This window comes from Sceloporus occidentalis, unplaced genomic scaffold (genome assembly GCF_023333645.1).
Source record: "Sceloporus occidentalis isolate IW3139 unplaced genomic scaffold, rSceOcc1.0.p SCAF_1, whole genome shotgun sequence".
NCBI lineage: Eukaryota > Metazoa > Chordata > Lepidosauria > Squamata > Phrynosomatidae > Sceloporus > Sceloporus occidentalis.
The window spans coordinates 78,457,086-78,481,190 of NW_028316981.1; the positions used below are offsets into that span (position 1 = coordinate 78,457,086).

The window sequence follows — 24,105 nt, forward strand, 5'->3', positions numbered from 1 at the left end:
AACACTGCTAATGCTTCTTTAACCCACAGGTTTTGGAAATGGCCTGCAGTTGCCTCATTCTGTGTGGCAGTAATTACATGAAGAAAGCTGGTACCAGGAAGTTCTCTGATATTTAGTGATGTACATATTCTTTTAAACTATTTATCTATGTCTTGAAACTTAACACATGGTCAGCAGAAATGTATTTTTTGTCCCTGCTTGACTGCTAAGATTGATACTCCAGATAAATTTATCCACATGTGATCCAACAGATAGAAATGTTAATAATACTTGCAACATTTAAAAAAGTGATATATATCAACGTAATTTCCAAATGCATTTATATTTAGATATCTGCTTTTACTGAAATTTATGAGTAGCAATTTTTATTTTTTATCTCCTTATTCCTTATTGTTATAGTGCTAGAATGTCACAATAGGTAACTCTTGTCAATGATAAGATGTCTGGTAGAATCCTTGCTGTAACAGGTTTGATGTTCTGATCCACTCAGGTCCCAGTTCTATCAGAAATAAGTGTCTGTCTAAATGAAATGAAGTCACAGGCGCAATAAAACGATTGTGTACTAATTATACAGGCGTGATTGGCCCCAATGATTTTGACAGTTTAATTGTAATTTGAGGGTTAGATAACATATCTTCATGTTGACATAGAGATGCAAGTTGGAAATGGGTGATCAAATACTTCTCTGTAGGGAAGACAAACACACACTGTCAGTCAGTTGTCTATGTAGTGATATATGATAATATCCAGAGTACAGCCATTTACATTTGCTAAAAAGAAAGTGAAACGGTGGAACTACAGTGGGTCCTTGTTATCCACTGGGGTTTGGTTCTAGGAACCCCCATGGATAACATAATCCATGGATGCTCAAGTCTCATTAAATATAATGGCATAGCAAAATGGTGTCCTTTATATAAAATGAAAAATCAAAGTTAGCTATTAGAAATGTATACTTTTTTTGAATATTTTCAAGCCATGGATGTTTGGATCCATGGATAAAAAAATCCGTGGATAAGGAGGGTTAACTGTACTGAACAGTAGCTCTTTGAACAAGATTATCTCCTACTGTAAATCTTGGGAATTGATAATAGAAAGGTCTGATGGCAATATGAAAGGAAGGGTCTTGAAAGTCAGTAGTGGTGAACCAGCTTCCCTTTCAGAGAGGTCAGAGAACATCTTCAACAGAGGTCATACAAAAAAACCCCGTGTTGATGAACTGATTGATACCTGGAAGAGCTAGTATGGCTCACAACTCACCATCTTTCTTGAGCACTAAGAAGTATCTAGAGTAGAATCTTATCAGTTCATAGTGACAGATAGATTCTGTTGCATCCTTGTTCAGCAAAGAGACTATTTCTTCTTAAAGGCCTACAATAGAGATGGTGCAACAGAGAATCCCTAATGACAGAAGAGTATAAAACTCAACTCCACCACCATACTGGACAAGACAAAATCTATTTAGCTGATGTTACAGCTTGGCTATAAGGACAAAGCCTGTGACCAAGAAAGAGAGTAAAGATAGGAGAGTGTGACAAGAATGGCAGTCAAAGCCTCCACTTAGAATTTTGCGCCTTCATGGCAAAAAGAGAACTTGCCCTGATTATAGGATTAACAAATCAATATTGCTACTTTAAAAGATGGATCAGAAAATTCATATGATGGAGTATACATGCTAAATACACTAATAAGAGTGAAATCATTTTTAATCGATACTGTTTATTTTATGTATTTATTTAATTTACATTCCACCTTTTCCCCCAAAACAGGATCCAAAGCAGTGTTCTGTGACTTAGAATCTGATTTGGCTCTATTATGAAGCTTGTCATTGGTTTTGGCACTGATAAGCCATTTTCATCAATGGAAGGATCTTTAATGATAAATGATAACATGTTGGGTGTTTAACCCTGATGAAAATACAATCACACATGGGCATGCCACCTAAGGGCTATATTGGCATGCTAAAGTTTGAGCTTCAGAATCAGCAGATTGATGAGCTGCATTAATTTGTGAGCCTGCCAAATGATGAACTTCAGTCTGATAAATAAAAGCCAGCTGTTTTCGGATCAGATGGAAAATATAAAGTAAGATCTGTACCACATTCCATCTAATTTCTTCTCTTCTTTGTCAGAAAAAGCAGAATGTAGTTTAACCTGCCAATGAACCACACCTTTTTATGATGTTTTTAACTTGGTATGTTTTATATTGTATACTGTTTGATGTATCCATGTTGTAACCCGCTTTGATCTTTGGAAAAGCGGGCTAGAAATAAACAGTATTATTATTATTATTAGTAGTAGTATTACTATGACAGACCTTTGAAGAGAAGAATGGAAGAGAAAGTAACAATCATTTGCTTATAATCTTTAAAGGAGAGCAGTTTTCTTTAGTACAGAAAGGAGAAATCAGATTGTTTACCATGATTCCTCCATCACACACAACAAAGATGGTAGCATGGGAACAGACACCAAACCATCAGAGCTGTGGTTTGTTTCTGTACCTGTTTGATGGCTGGGCCATGTCCTCTTCTTTCAGTTTCTATATAATACTAGCATAGTAGCAAAATGTATTAGACTACAAAGGTCTTCACACCATCCAACAATGAATACTGGCAACCAATGCACCAGATGAAGATGCTTACATGTTTGAACATGCAGAGGAAGAGAAAGAACTGCACTTATCAGAATTGTTGTGAGCAGACAACTGAGATCAGTGCTTTGGATCCTGACCTGAATCCTTCTTTTTTAAAGTTGGCTTTTTCAAGGTGTTACTGATGAGGTTACTACTATTGTTGTCATCAAAGCAACTGTAGAGGCTTCTATGATATAGCAAGGATGGCAGACTGGGCGGAAGGTCAATAAGTTGCAACTGAAACTGCATGGAGACAGTAGTAACTACTATCATAACATGTTACTGTTGATTTATCAGTGTAGCAGACATATGTACAACTTCAGCTGGTCTGGTGATTATGGATGCAAGCTTTTATCTGGAAAGACCATGCTCAGCTTTCTTGTCAACTATGATACTTCTCCCAATCATACTTGGAGCATTTGCAACTGCTCATCTGTGACAAGATTTCCCTCTGTAACCAGAGGTTCCAAAAACAAGAACGTAACCTTGAGTACCTGCTCCTATGTATCACCCTGCAAACAAGTTCCCAGAAATAGTGTTTCAGAAAATGAGGAACTGACGCAGCATAAGCTTGAAGGACAGCCCCTGACCTGGATCTGGAGTTTTGGTACTGACCATGCCTTTGATCAGTAAATCACAAGGGAGATCCAATATGCTGTCTAGAATTGTGAAACTGAGGAAGTCATAGACTTCACCAATGCCTCATCTTGTTATTGGAACAGAACTATTATATCACCACTAACACAGCCTGGATATAATCCAGGCTGCATGCATGTTTTTCAAGATGAGTTCTGGAGACCTGAACGCTGGTAATAAGATAGCATTGATTGCTGGAAATTCTTGTATCATGACACTATCAACTCCATGAGACAGAGCTGTAGAAACTAGTGATAGCAAGGGATTATTAGATGAAACTTCTTTTACTTACTTGATATTACTCCTCTTTGCACTCCCTCCCCCCCAGACCCTGTGTGAAAACAGTCTCTTTAATCTTAAAAATTTTAGGCCCAGGAAAGAAATGATCTGATAAGGTCATTCAGTTGTTGTGAACTGAGTGACCTTTGTTGGTATCAACTTGGGATGATCCTTTGTCTGAGATGGTATAGGTTAAAAGACCTTTTTAGAACCAATTCAGCTAGACCATAGTGAGTGTTCTTTTGATTATGACTTGGTACAAATTTGAACATGTAGCTGGAGGTTTTTTTTTTATACTGTGATGGACTGAGTCTTGGCTGTAACAGGATCTGAGGCTTTAGGCTGCTTGAGCATTAGCTAGTGTCAGGAAGGTCTCCAACAGATAGCTATAATCTTTAGTGACTCATTTAGCTCAGGTCAAATACCAGTCTTTTCTAAAGCTGCTCATGTAAGAGTATTTTTTCCTACTCTAAGTAGTTTATACACAACAAAGTTATGGTTTGCTCCCCAACAAAGAAAGTGCTTTGACTCTCTGAAAACACTTTCACCCTGTACATAAAATATTTATTAATCTAGGCTGAAACTGACAACACTCAGTTGAATTCTTGGTGGAGCTGAAGAAACCTGAATGTGGAAGCCCTTTTGGTTCAGGACTCTAAGAACTACATCACTGGATAGGTCCATATAATTCTAACACTCCATTGTGGACAGTGGCCATCCAAACATCCTAGACCATTCACAAACATGGTAGGATTAAGTTAGCTTCTAATCTTGCTATCCTGGCATTGGTCAATCAAAGATGGGAAGGTTGGATTGCATGTAAATAAAGAGCTTCTGATATTGAGGGAGCTATCATCTAATTCTCTTCTTAATGAAATTTAAACTAGCAGCCATTGCCACATTTTGCAGCAATGAATTCCTTCAATTCATTATGCTTTGAATGAGAATTTCTCTTCCTTTGTCCAAGACCTAAAGCCAACACACTCAAAGAGTCATCTGGGACCCATTAGTCACAGTTGGACTTTACTGACTGTAGATTTTAACAGAGCCAAATTCAAAGGTCAGAAATCTAAGAGGAAAAGATGCAGTACAGACTGTTATTCTGGAAAATAAGGATTATAGGAACATAAAACTAGACACCGATTTTGAAAAAAATATTTTTGATATGTACTGAAAAATACTCAAACAGAAGCTGATGATGTTCTGTTCTCTGGTGTATCTTCTTCTGGGACCACCCAAGAATACCCGTCAGCCAACCAAGCCATTTAGTAGCCACTAGAGGGAGCTACAGTGCTCACACAGGAATTCAAATTCTGTAGCACCTACCATTAGTTGTGTTACAGTTAAAGAAGACTAAAAGAGCTTGGCTATTTAAAAGTAGTATTTTGTTCATCCCAAATGTTAAATTTAAGATGCAGGTTTCTAGTTTTTCATTTCAAATCAATACACTCAATATGTTCACACCTAGAGCTGTTGGAAAATGATTCCCAACCAATCATTCTTTTTAACTCCCTTCACCATTTTTTAGTAGAGCAATGGAGCTTTAGACAGTAAGAGTTCCTGAATTCCTCTAACCTATACACACAGTTGCTGCTCCCCATTTGCTCAGCCACGCATTGTGGGGACGTATCTAAGAAACCATGCCATAACCAGAGAATCTTCCAGGTGTGTTTGCAAGCACATGAAAGGCTGCCCTTCCACTTCATCTCTCTCTTCCTCCTCCCTTAAGATGGTGAGCTCTGCTGAGCTGTTCCTTTTCTTGAAACTTGCCTGTAGTCTGCCAGAGCTAAGGCACTACATGCACATATGTTTGAATGTACCTTTAAATGTAATAATTACAGTTTTTAGCTGTGAAATTTGCATTTTAGCTCTTTACTTTGCTAATACCAGTCTCTGCAAGACCCAAGCTATTCAGTGCTTTCACTTGTGAACCCTGCTAATGGTGGCTGGGTCTTAATTCAACCAGTCTTTATCTTTCCCAGAAAAAGGGCTAACACCCAGGGATCCTACGTCTAATCTAATGTGAACTTAGGGCCCATTCAGATTACCTTTTACCCCGGATCAGGAATCGATCCTTGCACGTGAAGTTCATATTCACCCTGAATCCCCCACAAGTGAATCAGTGGCTTGCACACCCATTTCGTGTCAAATGCCCCTTAGCGCGGGACATTTGCAATCGGGGCATTTGCCCTTTCTTTTTGGGGGAAAAAACCGGGTTCTGCTGAATATGAACTTGCCCCCAATCATGATCAGGGCAAGTTCAGGGAGGAATTTAGGTTAGAGGGCGGGCAGAGGGCAGAGCATTCCCTCCCTTTCATCGGAGAAGGAGGAAAGAGCCTGGATGCAAAAAGGGGAATCTGACAGGAGGCAGGGTGACAGGAGGCTAAAAGGGGAAATCAGGATGACTGACGGGGGCTGCAAAGGGCTGTCAGAGGGAGGGCAGGGGGGGACTGGAGAAAGTGATGGAGGAGGATGAGGAGGGTGAAGGAGCCGCGGGAAGAAGGGAGTCATGGAGGGCATTCTATAACGGAGCAGGAGGAGGAGGATGAAGGAGCCAGGGCAGGGAGGGTCGAAAGGAAGGAGGAGGAGGTTTGCCAAGGGAAATTGAGCTGTGGGGCCCAATGAGGAGGGATGTAGGGAAATCAGGCTGTAGAAGGAACCTCTCTCTCTTTTTATTTTTGACAGTCTATGCGCATGATTTTTTTGGGTGACACAGAATGTGTGTGTGCTTGCTTGTGCTACTTTCATTCCCTCTTGCTCCTGGAACTTAAGAGCCTTTATTATTATTATTATTGTTATTATTATTAGTGTTATATGCGGATGCTACAGTCAGAATGCCTGTGCTGCATTTTCCTTTTATTCCCAATTGATTCCATGGGTCTACTTTAGTTATAACTGACAGGTCATTCTCTCTCAGCCTCAGTGGGAGGCAATGGCAAACCTCCTCTGAAGAGACTGTAAGCAGGAGGAAAAGGGTCAGGTCAGTTCAGGTCAGAGACATGGCATGAACGGAGTTCACACCAGGAACCTTCCCCCTCTTTTTTATTTTTTAAAATTATTTTTGACAAAAAATGTGCATGTTTTTTGCTTGAGGTAGACATATAGATAGACAGAAGGTGGCTAGCTGCTGGTTCGCTTTCCCTTTCATTTCCCCGCTTCCAGCAAAGGGGAAATGGTGCAAAGAGTACTTTGCAAAAAAACTTTTTTCCTTTGCGAATGCTACAATTCGAATGTTACAATGTTTCAATTTGGCAAATTGGCAAATTGATACATGCTTTTGCTACTGTCTCTAAGGAATTCAGGGGTAGCTTAAAGAATGCATGGCATTGCATCCTTTACTGGCATTCCGAGGTGAGGAATTTATTGTTGTTGTTGTTGTTGTTGCATGTGTATGAGGCATTCTGGGGTGGCAAGGAGGGGGATACAGGATGCAGAAATGGCATTAGCTTGCATTTTGAGGTTGAAAATGGGGCCAAGGGAAGATCATAACCTGCATTGACCCAAATGCCCACAACACACACACAAGAGGTTTTTAATTTGACAGAATCTGCGCATTCTGGCGCCTGGCTCTTTAAAAAAAAGGAGGGGGAAGCACACTTCCGATGCCCCAATGAGTGCTGCAAACGTCACCTATGACCATCGTGGAAATAATTTGATTGACAGCCAGGCAACTTCATTTTAAACCCTTCTCTAAGAGGGTATTCGGATTAAAATGCCCCTGATTTGTAGTGGGCACTTGCTTGCGGAGAGATTCGGGAGGGCCACCCCCCCCCCCCCCCCGAATCTGCCCAGTTACATCCAGGGCAAATAGCTGAGTGTGAATAGGCCCTTAGAGAGAATGGAAATGCTGAATAATGAACACTTAAATTATCTCCACTATACATGCCAAACCCATGCCAGACCTACTTTAAAGTTGTAGGAATGACCCATATTTGAAGAGACACTTGTCCTTGGTGTCTATTATAAACAACTTTTCTATGAGAGGGCATTGTTCATAATTCAGCAAAGGTCTGAACAGATGTTCAAGCCAGAACCATTTTACCACTCCCACTATAATGCCTTCATTTGCAGATGTGCACATATTTATTACAAAGAAACTATTCAGAAAACAAAGATTTTCTCTTTTGCATGACAAGAGGGCATGCCAATAATTTCAATGGGTGGTCACTGCAAAACATTAGCTGTCCAATGAAACACTCCTTTCATCAGGAAATGCTGCCACTTTGAAAACAACTCATTTGGTCTATTCTAGCTGGATATTATGTGCTTGGGCAAGGGACTGAGACCTGTTGCCTAAATACTGCTCTCCATTCGGTTGTGAGATCATAGAGCAAGGAGTCAAACTGAAAAATGGCACATCTCTACACATGACCTTTTTATAAATGAAAGGCCAAGGGGAAAAATAATCTATCAGGCAGCATTTGCACCAGGTGCTTATTGATTTTTTAAAAAGTCTCCCCCACTTATCATCACTTGCTGCTGTTTCTTATAGTCAGCAGAACCCCTGATGTCTGAATTGGTAACAGGATTAAAACTAGCTAGTGACCTTCATCCAGCTCATGCACAAATGCATAGTATTACTCACTAGTTACCTTTGCAACCTTCAAAATGCAAAGCTACAGAGCAGCAGTACTGAAATGCAGAATTGTTGCTTCAGAAAGTTGGTTTGTAATTAGATTGAGTCATATCTTCCAAGTCTGGAAACCCCTATTAAAAGGCCAAAATCTTTCACAATGGATGGTATACATAACTATGCCAGTGAAAGATTGGATCAAATTTTCTCCATGTCCTTTAGCAGGGGTTTCTGGGATGAGATTCTTTTTTTATCCCGGGAACCTCCAGGTGTTAGCCGAAGCACTACAGCATGTGACAAGCAGCATCAGGTTCCCACAGACTCAGGCATGCACATTTCTAAAGCCATTAGTTACCAGGCAGTCTGCCAACCGCTCCCACTGCATTAGCTTGAAGCTTTCACAAAAAGTGCTCTTTGCACCACTTTGACCCCAATCTTGAGTTCATGTATGTTCAGTTAGAAATCTATGTGGTAATCTCCTTAAGAGAAGGGCAGAAGAGAAAAACTCAGCATCAATGGCAGCTCCTCGTCACATCTGAATGCTCTAGAAGAATGCTTCTCATGGGACAGCTATTGGGTTAATCAAGACAGAGTGGAGTACTGAGCATGTGACCACACTAACACAGCAGATAATGAGCGTGTTTGGTTTCTACTAACCAACTCCCCAGATCCTATTTGTTGATTAAAATCTCCTTAATATCTGATAAGAATAAACCTGTTAAATAAAAGCCTCACCAGCAGATGGTAAGAGTTACTAGAGTTGTGGAAAAGAAGTTTCCTGTTTGAGCAGACAAAGCAGCTTTGCTCAGATTGACTGTCAACTGGTCCATCAGTCACAGGAATCACCATTTAAATAGAGTCATCAAGCTACGTGAACGTATTAAATGAATGGGATTTGGTTTTGCCCTCAGCAGTTCACTGATATAGTGCCATCTGTGCATCAGTAAAGTATATGGTCAGCACCTTCAACCTCTATGCTACAGAAAGGTTGAAAATATTAGCAACCTAGGAATCCAGCTTCAATGCAGGCTCCACAATCTCCTACTGGACATCTGAGTCTCACTTTTATGGCACATTCAGATGCTCCAACATTCCACTCATATTGAAAAACCTGTATGTGGAGAGATCTTATTGTACCTTTGAGACTAACTGAAATAAATAAATTGGCAGCATGAGCCTCCATAGACTTCAATCTACTTCCTCAATGCATCTGAAGTCTACAAAAGCTCATGCTACCAATTTTTTTCTTTCAGTTAGTCTGAAAGGTGCTACAAGATCTCTCCACATGCTGATTCTAGAGACTAACAAGGCAGGAATGTAGCCAGGATTTTGGGAAGGGGGGGGGTCCAGACTAAGTGCCACCATTTGCTAATTAATTTGCCATTAGGTTTGGTTGATATTATTTTTAACATAAATTAACAGAAGGGGGGGTCCAGACCCCATGGACTCCCCCCTTGTCTACGTCACTGAACACAACTATATCTTTGAATTGAAAAACCTGTTATCAAAGATTGTTTACTCTTCAGTATAAAATTCAGAAGAACATAGTCTGTTTAAGAATGTTCAAAAATGTAATCATTACCAGTATACTCATAATTAGTTTTTTCTGTTTACTGGGAACAGACCCTGCACTTTGTTGAAGCAAGGCTAACTTTAGGAATTAGGATATATATCATACCCCCACCCAGCAGAATAATCACTGCAAGATTTTAATCAGCAGTGTGACATTGAAGAAAGGTCAGTAATGAAATGTTAGATTATTGTTGGCCCCTTAAGTGTTACACAGCACCCTTTTGGAAGAAAGGATAATGTGATTCTTAAAAACACATCCATTGAAGAAACCATTTTAAAGTGGGCCAGTGAGCTTGATGCCAAAAAAATGCAAACTTCTGCAAGAGGTTTTTCTAGACACCTGCAGTTAGTCCTGATCAGCTCTCCAGGTGATGAGAGAAGGAAGATTCCCTGCTCTTCTTTTTTCATACCACTGGTATAATATAAAATAGTAAAGGGTATGGGGGGGGGGGGGAAGGCTAAAAATTTAAGTTTGTGGATTTGCCTACAAAACTGGAATAGTGAATCTAATTGTAATATCTACATTTCTTTACAAATGTACTAACAAAAAAAAAAAAAAACTACCGACAAAAACGTGGAGAGTTCGAGACATGTCAGAGTTACTATATAAAGGGCTAAAATGTCACATGAACATGAGGACTAAGCATATTAATTTGCTCAAAGCAATTGATAATACATAACTAATCTAGCAAAGGCATATATCAAGTCATCATTTCCAGAAAGAATACTTAAAAATAGGAATAAACTTTGGAATGTGGCTGCTCAGTTAGATCTGTTACCCCTTCAATTTTTAGTATGAAAGCTGTTTAAAAAACAGATTTTTTATGTTTAAAAGCATGCTTTGTAAAGTACAAAAATAAAACACCCAGAAAATTATTCCAATGTTTAATTCAATTACTGAATAAAGTTCAGGGCACAGTCTTCTTATGAAGATTAAAAATCATAACTTTTATTAAACTTCAGGAGGACTCATGCTTTTAAAATAATAAATACTATACAATGTAAATTGTCTTAAATATTTCAACAGGTGTTATCAGTATACAGCAAATATATCAGGGTGCTATTTCTCTCTTTTGAAAAGAGGGTTACCCAGAAATCAGGCTTGCATGCTAAGCTTCTTAGTGAGTTCTTATTCTTCATCAACTTTTAGTCTTTGGTTCTGCAAATCTTGTGAATTTTCTAAGGCTGCCCAAGATTAACACCTTTCCCATTTGCCTATAATTCACTCCATCTGGAGATCTTAGAGTATTTTACTGGCCGGTTACACACCGGCACTTTAGTGTGTGACGAGCACGCACTAGGGTTACAAAAGGGCGGTGCTTCCGCACCGCCCTAATCCTAGTGCGTGCTCGTCACGCACTAAACGACGGTGGCCCTTTCATACGGCCGCCGCCGTGAGGACGTCACGGCTGCGCCGCCTCTAGACGGGGCGGCGCAGATGTGATGTCCTCAATCCGCGGCAGGGCGCCTAGGGCGCCCTTTCCGCAGACCAAGAAGGAGCTCCGTTTCGGAGCTCCTTCCTGGTCCGCGGAGCCGCTTTGCTTCGCTGGGCGCAGCCTTCAGACGGCTGCGCCCAGCGAAGCAAGGGAGAAAGGGGCCAAGCGGCCCCTTTCTCCCCCTCCCTGCCACCGTGGGGTGTCCTTGGGGCTTGAAGCCCCAAGGACACCCCTTTTCAGGCTGTGGGGAAGCGGCGTTTTGCTGCTTCCCCGCAGCCTGAAAAGCGGCGGATCGGGGCCTCAGCGGCTGCCGGTGTAGCCACTGAAGCCCCGATACTCCGGGGAAAGGGGCGGGTCCAGGCCGCCCCAAATGGGCGGTCTATAACCCGCCCCTGAGAAAACTTAAATAACCTAAAAGGGAAGGAGAACTATCACTTCTTTTACAGCTTGAGAACCACTTAACAGATTACAAGCAGATTCCTGCAGTTATCAGTACCTATCACTTTCTCTTGACCTTCAGACTGTAAAGCAACACCCATCTGGCTTTCGATGAACATACTATGTGGACAATGTTGCTAGCAAAGCAACAGTTTGAACATTGGATACTCAACTTCTGCAAGAAAAGAAGATAATGTTTCAGTGACTGTAATTCTGACACAATTTAAGTTACAAAATTGTAAGAATGGGTATGAATTTTGATTAAGTATTTTGCATGGGTACCAATTAATGGATATGAGTACAGTGTGCCCGTGCCATACGCGGGCACGCCATACGCAGTCTTGAGTGTACGCACTCAAGCCGTGGGGAGCGCACGGAGTGGAAGGGGCGGCGTGTCCCATTCAATTGAATGGGGGCGCGCGCCTGTGGCGTCCCGTGCGCCGCCATGAACGAGCCCCATTGTTTCCAATGGGGCTTGAGCATAGGCAGAATTCACCTTACGCGGCGGGATCTGGAACGGAACGCGTAAGGCGAGGGCCAACTGTACAATATCTCTCATTGCTTGCTAACACTAAAGTTGATTATCCTACCCAAAAAGCTGTAATGTGTACCAGACAAAGTAAAATATCTTTCACTTTTGATTTTTCACAATACAAATGTTTTCTAGCAGCAACAGACACTGTACAACTTTTACTAAACCTTCACATTGACAAACGTACATAGTTATAATCCACAAAATTCTGGTATAACCATTCATGTGCATGCATCTTGTTTCCTTCCACCAAAGCAGGGAAGGGCAAACTGGGACCCTTGGTTAATCTCATGCAGCCCTTTGCCTAGTTTCAAAAGCCTTCTACAAGTGATCAGGTTGAGTTTTTGCATGAATGAATTATTCTTCACTAGGAACCTCTTTGGAAGGCAGAGAGAAAAATCAAGCAGGGTGGCAGAAACAGAACACAAAGACGGAGGCTCACATATCTTTGGCTGGTGCCCTATCTGCTGCGAATATCAACCTTCCCAACTGCTGACATTTGACTCCCAAAATTTCTTTCAAGGGAGCATAATCCTAAGCAGAAAATAAGTTGCTCCTTACTGCCATCCTAAAGGATACTGACTCTTCACTTGCCAGTAATGAAAGCAATTCTTTCAATTAAAAAAAGGGATGAAAAGAAAAGGTATTTCAGGTTGAGTATGTATTCCTGTTTATTTGTGGTTTCAGAAAGCACTTCTATCCCACAAATGCTTCTAAGTTCACACAGATGCCTGAAGATCAGATGGCAAAATAACTGTTAGACTGGCAGCTAAGGGAGAGTACAAAATACACCTGGGTGAGTGAGCCAGTGGCAGAACCATTATTTTGGGCACTGATAATTATACACATCCCCTCAGAGTTAGTGAAATATCACAAGAATTTCTCCAGTTGAGGATCTGGTACATTAAAACTCAATGATAGCCTATTTAGCCCAGCAGTACACAACCCTGCGTTAACAAGGGCATCACGGCTGCTGAAAAGGTCAGACTCACTCAACATGTTAGACCTAGGACAGATATCTGGGGTGAAGCAAGTCTCTTAGCAGTTTCCTTTCCTCAGCGTCAAGTTTCAGAAAAAAGTGTACAGGTTTCATTTTAAGCAACTTGAAAAATACTATGTATTTTTCCTGTCCATTGCAATATTTGGGTATGCAGGCCATCAAATTTGGAATTTTCTACACACAGCCACCCTGAAGGGATTGGAGAGAAAACGGCAGAACAAATGCAAGACACATCACAAGATATCAGGTTCCCAAGTTCTCACCTGGATAACCTCTCCATTGGAAGCTATTAGGTCTGTTGGGATGGTGACTCTGAAAGAGCGACCCACTACAGCAGAACTGTCTGGAATCCCCACCACCGCTGGTACACTTTCTCGGAGATCTGAAAGCACTGAATGCATGGAGGCCTCTAATTGGTTTTCCCAGTCCCGTACGACTTCCGAGGCTTCACTAGGCCAATGGCACTTAACAGATGTAGTCACCATCAGCACCAGCAAAGTCCTCCCCAGCACTGGGGGCAGCTGTACAAATCCAAGAGTCATTTCTCTGCACGTACCACACACACTGTTCTTGCCAGAAAAGGAGGTCCAAGGCCTAGCAAGCTATACAGAGCTTTATAGTCCACACGATCTTCACACTCGATTCATTGTTGCCTGTCCTGGTACCTGAAAGGAGAACATATGCAATCAGTAAGAGAAGGGACACATAATTATGACATTCTCTGATTAATGTAAGTCAACTGGCTAACACGTTAAGCTGTTTAGCAGCTGAAGCCAAGCCTTGGATTCATGCTTTTCATATTCTGCAGCTTTTGCCCAAGATAGATAAGGATGGTTCCATCCAGGACACAGTGAAACATAGTTTTCTATGGCTTTTCCGGACTATGTGGCTGCGATCCAGAAGAATTTATTCCTGACATTTCACCTACAACTGTGGCTGGCATCTTCAGATGGTGGTGGCATGGAAGTGTGTAGGGTATAACTACTTGTGGGACCATTGGTTGGGAGGAAATGATTTACATGTTAATCTGTATGTTGGTCTGTTGCTGAATGGCAAAGCCTCAGGGTGAGAAGCTATGGACAGGTTGCTTACTGTATTTCTTTGAGTAGTCATCTGCAAATACACAAATGGGTTATATCTAAGCCTGTGCAGAAAGCTCGGAAACTTCTAGAATCACTGTGCAAAACTTAAGTTTGCAACTTTTTGGCAGTAGCTCCTCCCACCCTTATAAAGCCCCTGGCATTCCCACTCTTTCCACAATTCCATAAAGTATGCCACATAGCAGTGACAGAGAGAATTTAGCAATGAGCAGGACACGATTGAGGGGAGGATAGGTGGGATTTCTGTGTATTTGCAGATGACCACTTGAAGAAATATAGTTACAGGTAAGCAACCTGTCCGTCTTCTTCGTGGTCTCTGCAAATCACACAAATGGGTTAGACTGACAAGCTTTGGTCAATGGAGAAGGGAGTGTCATGACACCATTTGTAGAATTCAAACAAATTGTGTTTATTAACAACAATAAATTCTTGAACTTAAAGTGTATTTGTTAGTGTCATTTCTTTTAGTTTCAAAGCATATACAATATGCAATGCATTTATCAAGGTCATTTGTTGGCATTAAAAGGCATATAAACAACAGTACTGCATTTGTCAGTGTAAACTTTATTGGTTTCAACAGCATACACAACATGTAATGCAAAGAGCCGTTTCAGTGTAAACCCGAAGGCAATACTGCCCTCCCAAAAGCTGCATCCTGTCTGGCCCTGGTGTCCAGCCTGTAATGTTTGATGAAAGTCAATGATTGAGACCAGACATCACCTTTACAGACATCCTCCAAAGGCACACTAGTCAGAAAAATAGAGGATGTTGCTACCGCCCTAGTTGAGTACACCTGAACCCAAGCAGGGAGAGTTCTACCTGAGATATAGCCCATTTGTGTGATTCATAGAGACCACGAAGAAGAAGTGAGGAGAAGTGAGAGGATTATCAATCCATTGTCTTCAGGGAAATATATATACCCACACACACTTCCATGCCACCACCCTCTGAAGATGCTAGCCACAGATGTACAAAACTTCAGAAAGAAATTTCTCTAGAACGTGGCTACACAGCCTGGAAAAGCCACAGAAAACTATGGACACCAGCCGTGAAAGTATTTGACTTCACACAGCGGAACCTTTGTCATGCATAGCCATAATGTCCTCTGTTCTTTAAATGTCCTTTAGAACTCTATTCTTACATGGAGCTACCAATGGTCTCTTATCTGAATTACTGATGTCTAACTCTTTAGCTTCAGTAATGCTGCAGAATTAAATGTTACCTACCTACTTAATGCACCTCTCCCATATCTCCCAAGCCTACTAAAGTACAAGAGTATAAGAACAAAGGAAGTGTTGTGACAGATCATGGAACATGATGGCCTTTCAAAAAACAACAACACACAAAACAAACAAACATTAGGAGGTTCATACAAAGAATGTATATGCAACATTAATGGAAGAAGATGGAACAGACATTTTATTCCTGCTACTGTGAGCAGCTCACACACTACAGTATGTCCCAGCTTCTGATATGGATGACACTTTATTTCAGTCTTGTAAGGCTGAGAGCTTCTTCACATAAACATGGTTCCTAACTAAGCACTGGCTTATCTAGCAAATTCCATATTAAAAATGCACATATTTATTCTAAATACAGATGTGAAGGACACGGGGGAGGGGACATACAGAGTTTTTAGATGTATAAATGCAGATCTCTACTGAGCACCTATTCCTCTTAAGGCAGGCTATCCTCCTCTCACATGTCTTAAAGCCATTTCAAATGTATGTTCAACCTCCAAAACAAAGATGAATCTATGACGGAATAAACAAACAATAATGGAGTTAATCTTCATTTATATAAATGAAGGCACATTCTAATATTCAGATTCTGTTATAGCAAAGGTACCAAGGCCAGCATTTTATTAGGACTTTTAAAACTATGGCATTCAACAGAAAAATGTTCATTACAAAGAATCTGATAGCTTTTGAAAACAAAGGTTTCAAATACAAAAAAAATCACATCTTTCACCAAGTAAAAATATCTGCATTATCTACTTGTCTAATCAGTTGCTCCATGTGCACTTTTTAATACACACGTCTCAAACAACTTTGACTATGATACAAGTAAATGATAAACTAGACTAGCAGTTTAGATAAAACATTAAAAGCAAGTCTTTCAACACCAATGAATAGGCAGCTCTCTAAGTGATCACATACCCACTGATTTTCACAAAAACTTATAATCAAGTACACTTTATTTAAAAAAATCTAAAGGGCTGTATATACAGCCCCTGAGGGGCGGTGGGATGCCGCTACCTTTCCTAGCCAAATTGGGGCTGCGGCAACCTCACACTGTGGCCCTGATCTGGCCTTTCAAAGATGCAAAAAGGAGTCGCAAAAAGCGGCTCCTTTTTGTGCCCTCAAAAGGGCATCATAGCTGCATTGCCGCAGCTATATGACACTCCTTTGCCGCTGCATCATATGGATGCTGCGCTGGAGGCATGCCATGATGCTGTGTGCTGTGTGAAGTGGTGTGCAGCTTCAGGGTGCCCTGGGGGCGGAGTCGGGCATATAGCATGAGGATGCTACAATCTGACTCTGCCTCCATGCCGGCCTTAATGGCCAGTGTATATAGGACCTAAGAAAGTTGGTCAAACAGTTTTCTCCCACACTCATGGACTCAGTGGAATATCTGATAAGGTTTTAACCAATCTAGAAGAATAAAGTAGGGCCAAGGTTTTATAAATGCATTTTAGTGCATAAGCATTTGAACCAATCACTTCAACTCAATGGGGATCTTTAATGGTCAAGGCTGAATTTCAATACTGAATGTTTTGTGTTACATTACAGTCTGTGCGTGTGTGTAAATTTTTTAACTGCTTTGAGGTAACTCTCTATTACTCAAGGAAATTTACAAATAAATAAAAGATTCAAAAGAATGAAAGTTTTACTACTTTTCAGTAGTTTGGGGGCAGTAGTACTGTAGTTACTATTGTAGGGAATGTAGGGAGACAATGAGAGAGAAGTCTGTAACACTACAAGATTTTTCCTGAGGCTGTAGTACCCACAGTCATTTTGTGATGACTGCACCGTATAGTAGCACAGGATGAGATCTGGTTCACTTTGCATACCTTTTTATAGCTACCCATCATTCCCATCCAAGTCACCAACCAGTGTTTTCAAATGATATAAGTCTCCATTGCAGATGCAGGAAGAAGAGAGTCTTAATAATATATATTGTGAAAAAAAGTAACATGTTCACTGAATAGACTTTACTGCTGGATGGAAATTCAGGAAGTCATCTGTAAACCATGTCAAGTACTCCCAAAGAAGAGTGCAGCAGAAGTATGAACAGATTTTTAAAGAATCAAATTCTCTTACACTGGCCTCTTTAACTGTTAATCACCATTCCATGCAAAGGGATCTTGTAGCATCTTTTAGACTAAGAGCAAAAGAAGCGATAGCATAAGATTTTATAGACTTAGGGCCTATACAGACCGACACTTTGTGTCAGTCTTTGGGCAGAGTTAGGGTGCAGCATTTGCATGCAGGACTCCCTAACCCCGCCCCTAAGGTGCCATTTTGGCATGCGCTTATCATGATGCCCCTTTGGTGCTGCAGCCACATGATGCAGCATTGAAGGGGTGTCATAAAGTTGTGCCATCATGCCTATTGCATCCCTTGGAGGGTGCAAAGAGGAGCTGCTTTTTGCGACTCCTTTTTGCGCTCTTCAGGGCCGCAAGGGGAGGTTGTCACGGCCCCAATCTGGCCAATAAAAGTGTGGCTGCATGCTGCCCATTCGTACAGCCCCTTAGTCTACTTCCTCAGACGCATCTACAAAAGTTTATGTTACAACTTTAGTCTCAAAGATACTACAAGACCACTTTGCATACTGATATTCCAGACTAACATGATTATGTCTCTAATCACCACTCCACACTTACTGCAGTGAGCTGCAGCACAAATATACATGAAGATACTGTTGTCCTTTGAGAACAGAATCTTAAGTTGGAAGGAATCACAAAGGACATCTAGTCAAATCCACTGCCATATAGGAATACAAAATTATAGCAGTCCTGAAAGATGCCCATGCAACCTCTGTTTAAATACCTCCAAAGATGGAAATTCTACCACTCTCTGAGATAGTCTGTTCCACTGTCAAACAACTCTTATAGGAAATAAGTTCTTTCTAAGGTTTAGATGGAATCTCTGTAATCTGAATCCACTGGTTCCTTGGTCTCTGAAGCAGCAGAAAACAAGCTGGATCCATCTTGTGCATGATATCCCTTCAGATATTTCAAGATACTGTAGCTATTATGTCAGCTCTCAGTCTTCTCTTTCCAAACTAAACATATCCAGACTCAAGTTTTTCCAAAGAAGGATTGATTTCCAGACCACTGATAATTTCGATTTCTCTTCTCTGGACACATTCTAGCTTGTCAATCTCTCTCTTGAAATGTGGCGCCCAGAACTGGACACAGTATTCCAGGTGAGGTTTGACCAAAGCAGAATAGAGTGGCACTACTACTTCCTTCAATCTGGGTATTACATTCCTTTTGAAGCAGCTCAGAATTTCATTGGGTTTTTGGCTGTCACTAATCACTTCAATCTTTCTATTACTTGCCAAGAAGAGGAGAAAGAGCCCTTGTCTTATAAGGAGGGTAGAAGTAAGAATGCAAACATTATCTGGATTCATCATAGAAATACAAGTAAGATTACCTTGGATCCAAAAGAAATCACAAAAGTGAAGTACATAGTATTCAAAATAAAATACAAGAACCTCCAAGAGAACAGTCACATTGCCATTTAGCCTATGGAGACAAGAGTTATAACCTTTCCCTCTAGGTAGGAGTGAGAGTGTGTGTTAGGTTTGCACAGAGATCAGAGAATTGCCAATGATGGGAAATCTCTTCTCCCACTCCAGATCTAAGCTAGTAAGGAACGATTAAACTAGAATTTTTGGCAGTACACAAAGTATTCAATGCACCTTTGGCAACCCATCCTAAAACTGACCCCCAGAGTTTCCTCCAGATGCAGAGCTGAATATTGGAGCTAGATGTTTCAGTACTGGATAACTAAGGCAATCAAGATACTTGGCTTACCAGTGCCAACTGATACACACACACTCACACACACCAGGTCTGGAGTGAGAGAGAGGAGAATGGGACTGCTCCTCACAGCTTTTGATGGTGCAACTTGAGGTCCAATAATAAAGTTTTCATCTGATGTGCACCAACCTAGGAGTAAGTCCCAATGGATACAAAATAATTTACTTCAGTTTTAAAGGTTTATTCATAGGTTTATTCAAAAGGAAGGGTAAGTTCCTGTATCTAAAGTATAATAGTACCTGTCCCCAGAAGAACTAGACTGCTTAAATTTATCATAGGTATAGTAACAGCTCAGCTGAGAAATTCTGATTCTTTAAAACACATGATTCAAAGTAAATTACTCAACTTCAGACACATTTTCACTAGTTTCGTACCAACAATGATGACATGTACAGTATTTTTGCAGACCACTGCTGGTATAGTTTATGATAAGCCAAGAGAAACTGGCAAACAGTCAAATGTCCATCATTCATTAAAAACACTCCCATCGCTTCCCTTCTGGCTAAGATCAAGTGTAAAAACACTGCCATCTCAAGTTCACAGACTAAACTATTCATCCATCTGAGAACAGCAAGGCAGGCTAGATATATAAGCACTGCTGATTCTATATTGAAATATTTGTAGGTATATTATGTACAATGTGTACAAATATTTATATGGGCAATGTATAGCATTGGCGTAAGCTGGTAATCAGGGGGTAAAATAGTGACATTTATTATGTATGTACATATATTTTTATGTAATTAGAACTGCCACTGCCATAATATAATAGAAATATAACGATATGTCTTAAGACTGGATGTTTTGAATTCTTCTAAAGTGCAGCCTTGCCTTATGCAGGGATCTGTTCTGGACACACACACACACACACACACACACACACACCGCGTAAGGCAAATACAGCATAAACTCGAGCCCCATTCAATCAAATGGGGCTCGTGTTTGTGGCAGTGTGGCACGTGTGCCATGGGTGCGTGCACCATTCCCTGTATTGCAGCGTGGCTTCCGCATAAAGTGGAAGCCGCATATGGAGCGGGCGTGCTGTATATAGAATCAGAGTTGCCTCACCATTTTATCAGCTCTGTAGTGCTGGCCAAGTTTTTAAAAGCTGGTATTGAGTTAGCAGATATACCCAGTTAACAATGTGCTCTTTTCAAAATCAGTTCCCTGATCCAATCTCATGGTATTCATTTCAAACCAACAGTCTCTAGCACATCTATTACCAACAATAGGAAAATATGGCTCCTGGGAGCAATCTAGAAAGAAAAATAGCTATGGCTGCTAAAAACCCACACCCCAGAAAGGGAGGCAGCCAGTTATTTCAACTCTTACTATTTATTGGTACCTTCAAATGACAGCTCTACATGACTATAAATTCCCCTTGCCTAATATTCTGTGTAGACTGAAGTTACGCTTTCTGGTAGAGCAAAAACAGAAGAAAGAAAGTGGTCAGTCAAAGAAAGGAACCAGCAGTTCTAACTCAATGTGACAGTGCATTGGGGATTTTTGGCTGATGTATATATATGATAGATGGTACATGTCACTGAACAGCAGCCCTTTTTACACCCTCATTCTAATAGTACCTGGCTGAACCAGTAGCAGGTAGGCATAGCTACAAAGGTTGGAAAACATATCTACAATTAGGCCATGAAAAATGAATTAGATCAAGAAACTGAAACAGCTTTCCTACACACAAGAACATGAAAGAAACCATGGAAACATATAAAGGAATATGTAAGCTGGAATGTCCATTTAATTAGTGGTGTAAATTAGTGGTGTAACGACCTAACAGGTCTTCCACAGTTCTCAAATCAAATTTCCAGAAATAAAAGTTCTTCATTTCTTCTCCAGCCTGTTTTATTCAGGTACTAAGTTAAAACATGTTTCATTTTTCTTAAATTAAAAAGTATAACCAAGCACTAACAAAAACCATCAGTACATCTCCTGAATGGGATGACAAAGAAACAGAGCTGCATAACTACATGCTGATAGCTTACCCTAACCTGTGTGTGTATGCACGCACGCACACACACACACACCTGCCAACTTATCTTAGACAAGGAATCCTCAGAGGTGATTTTGCCAGTTTCTTCCTCTGAAATACAGTGGGCTCTTGGCATCTGCTGGGGTTTGGTTTCTGGACCCCCCCCCCCATGGATACCAAAATCCACAGATGCTCAAGCCCCATTAAATACAATGGCATAGTAAACCAGTGTCTGTGATGAGCCCTCCTCTATATGCCTTAAGGTTACCTTTTACCTCTCACTTATAGTGGGCCCCTCGTCAATGACACCTGTCCAGCATCCACCTAAATGTATAAGGGCTAGGGTCCCAAATGTCTTCCTCTTATAAGTTTATTATCTTAGGTAGCATGATCGTATTTGCGTATATGGTCTAGAATTCACTCAGGCAAAAGCTTTTGTTGTAACAGATAAACATTAACTTTATTGAATAACATAGAATAGTTCAAACATGGAATGGTTAATGTGAAATCAAAGGCTTTCACAGCCAACATCCATAGTTTATTGTAGGTGTTTAGGGCTATGTGGACGTGTTCTAGAAGAGTTTATTCCTGACGTTTTGCCAGCATCTGTGGCTGGCATCTTCTGAGAATGCTGGCATAGAAGAGAGTGGGGTATATAATACTGTGTGATCCTAGGTTGGGATGAGTGATTTACATGTTAATCTGTGTGTTGGTCTGTTGCTGAATGGCAAGGCCTCAGGGTGGGAGGATAGGCAAGGAGGATTTGTGTCTGTTTAATTATTGATCCATTGTCTGCTGGGGGAAAAACTGATCCTGGGTGGTTACATTAATAATACATTTGCAGGCATTTCACAGTTTCTTCTTTACAATCTCCAATACAGTACAACTTTCTCTCCCAGTCAGTATCCTTCTCTGACTGTATTGAGACCTTCTGCCTCTTTCTCCAGTTTCTCTACTGGCCTGTCAGTATACTTCTCTGGCCCTCTCTAGGCCCAGTCAGATTCTCTATCTGACCCTCTCCTTAGAACCTGCCCTGAACTCAAACTTTCCTTCAACTCTCTTAAATACCCCTTTCTCATCTCCCCTTCAACTGAACTCACAGTCACTTACTCCTGCCTTTTATATCTGCTTCTTCCCCTGCAGCCTCTCCCTCACAGTCAGCCAGAACTATGATTGGCTGTCAGGAAACCAAGTCTGCCCAATGACGCACAGCTTCCCTTATGTAAAATGGCAAAATCAAGGTTTGCTTTTTGGAATTTATATATTTTCAAAATATTTTCAAGCTGCGGATGCTTGAATCCATGGATAAAAAAATCTGTGGATATGGAGGGCTGTATAACCTACAGCACTAAGTATTTGTTGATGGTCTTCTATCCAAGAACCATAGCTGATCCTTAGCTTACAAGATCCATTAAAGACCAAAGTGCAACCACCTGAATAAAGTGTCTCCAATCTCCAAACAAGACAGTCTATCCAGGAAGATATTGTGGAATATAATATTGAGAGGTTTATGAGACCTAACATCTCAACATACATTATTATTGGAGTGATTCAGGCAACTCTGGCACCACTTCCTGAAATCCAAATGAAATGGATCAAAATCTCAAGTATGCTTGGAATTAAATGGCCACACACAGTCAAGTACTTTTCCCATTAGTAAACAGCTGATAATTATTCAATTTCTTGATCCACCATAACTTGTTCCAGTAACAGCCACACAAGTCAATATGTATTTGGCTGATTTTTAAAGTCCCAAGGAAAGGGCTTTCTCTTGTTGCCACCATCACAGGTATATTTGGATGGGACATGACAGCATGCTTCCAAGGGATTCCTAACTGCCAAATTGCCAAATCCAAATTACCCAGAAAGGCATCGACAGATGGCATTGCAAAGAAGTACCGCAGTCTCCTTCTTTGCTCCATTGCAATGCCAGGTCGATTAAGAACAAAGCCCACATAATTCAAGATCTTCTAGAGGAAAACAACCCCGACCTGGCTTGCATCACAGAAACCTGACTGGGGGCCAAGAGCAATGCAGTCTGGGCCCAGGCCCTTTCAGCCAGGTATAGTTAAGGAGCAGGTCAGAGATTGTGGGCAGGGGGGAGGGGTTGCCTTAGTCCATAAAAGTTCTCTTACCTTGACTAGGGAACCTGTCCGGAAAACAGACCACATAGAATGTATTTACCTGACCCTGAAGGCTAGGGACAGCCTGGGCATTCTGTTGGTCTACCGTCCACCCCGTGGCCTAACAGACTCCCTGGCCAAGCTGACACAGCTGGTCTCAGAGCTGGTGCTGGAGTCTCCCAGGCATCTTGTGCTGGGGGACCTCAACATCCCCTTCGAGGCCAGCTCACACGAACTAACAGTTGCAGCTCAGGAGTTCATGGCTTCCATGACTGCCATGGGCCTCTCCCAATTAGTCTCGGGTCCAACACATTGTGCAGGTAGTATGCTCGATGTGGTCTTTAGTACGGACCAGGGAAGTCCGTGGGCAGAGATCCTGGGGGCCTCTGCTCTGTCATGGACGGACCACTTCCTAGTCAAGGTGCAACTGAAGGCAACTACCCAACTCCCCCCTGGGGATGGAGGACCTATTAGAATGGTCCGCTCTCAAAGGCAGATGGAACCCAAAAGGTTCCAAGAGGCCTTAGAGGGATTTATGGTTGGAGCTGACGGCGATTCTGTTGATGCCCTGACAGATACCTGGGACAACGACCTTACCAGGGCTATAGACAGCATCGCTCCCGAGCGTCCTTACCGGCCTGCTCCTAATAGAAAAGCCTGGTATACGGAAGATCTTCGGGAAATGAAGCAGGCCGCGCAACGACTAGAGCGCTGCTGGCAGAGACATCAGCGCCTATCCGAAAAGACACTCCAT

General features: G+C 41.4%; 1 protein-coding gene across 2 annotated transcripts in view; it reads right to left on the reverse strand.

The window, feature by feature from the left end:
* The window catches only part of DAG1 (dystroglycan 1), a 113,924-nt gene that overhangs the window by 24,016 nt on the left and 65,803 nt on the right, over positions 1-24,105 (reverse strand). For both annotated transcript variants that reach the window (XM_089526537.1, XM_089526546.1), the window contains exon 2: positions 13,358-13,759. In XM_089526537.1, the coding sequence (XP_089382663.1) occupies positions 13,358-13,636 (279 nt within the window). In that variant the 5' untranslated portion in view covers positions 13,637-13,759. The remainder of the gene's footprint in view (positions 1-13,357; positions 13,760-24,105) is intronic.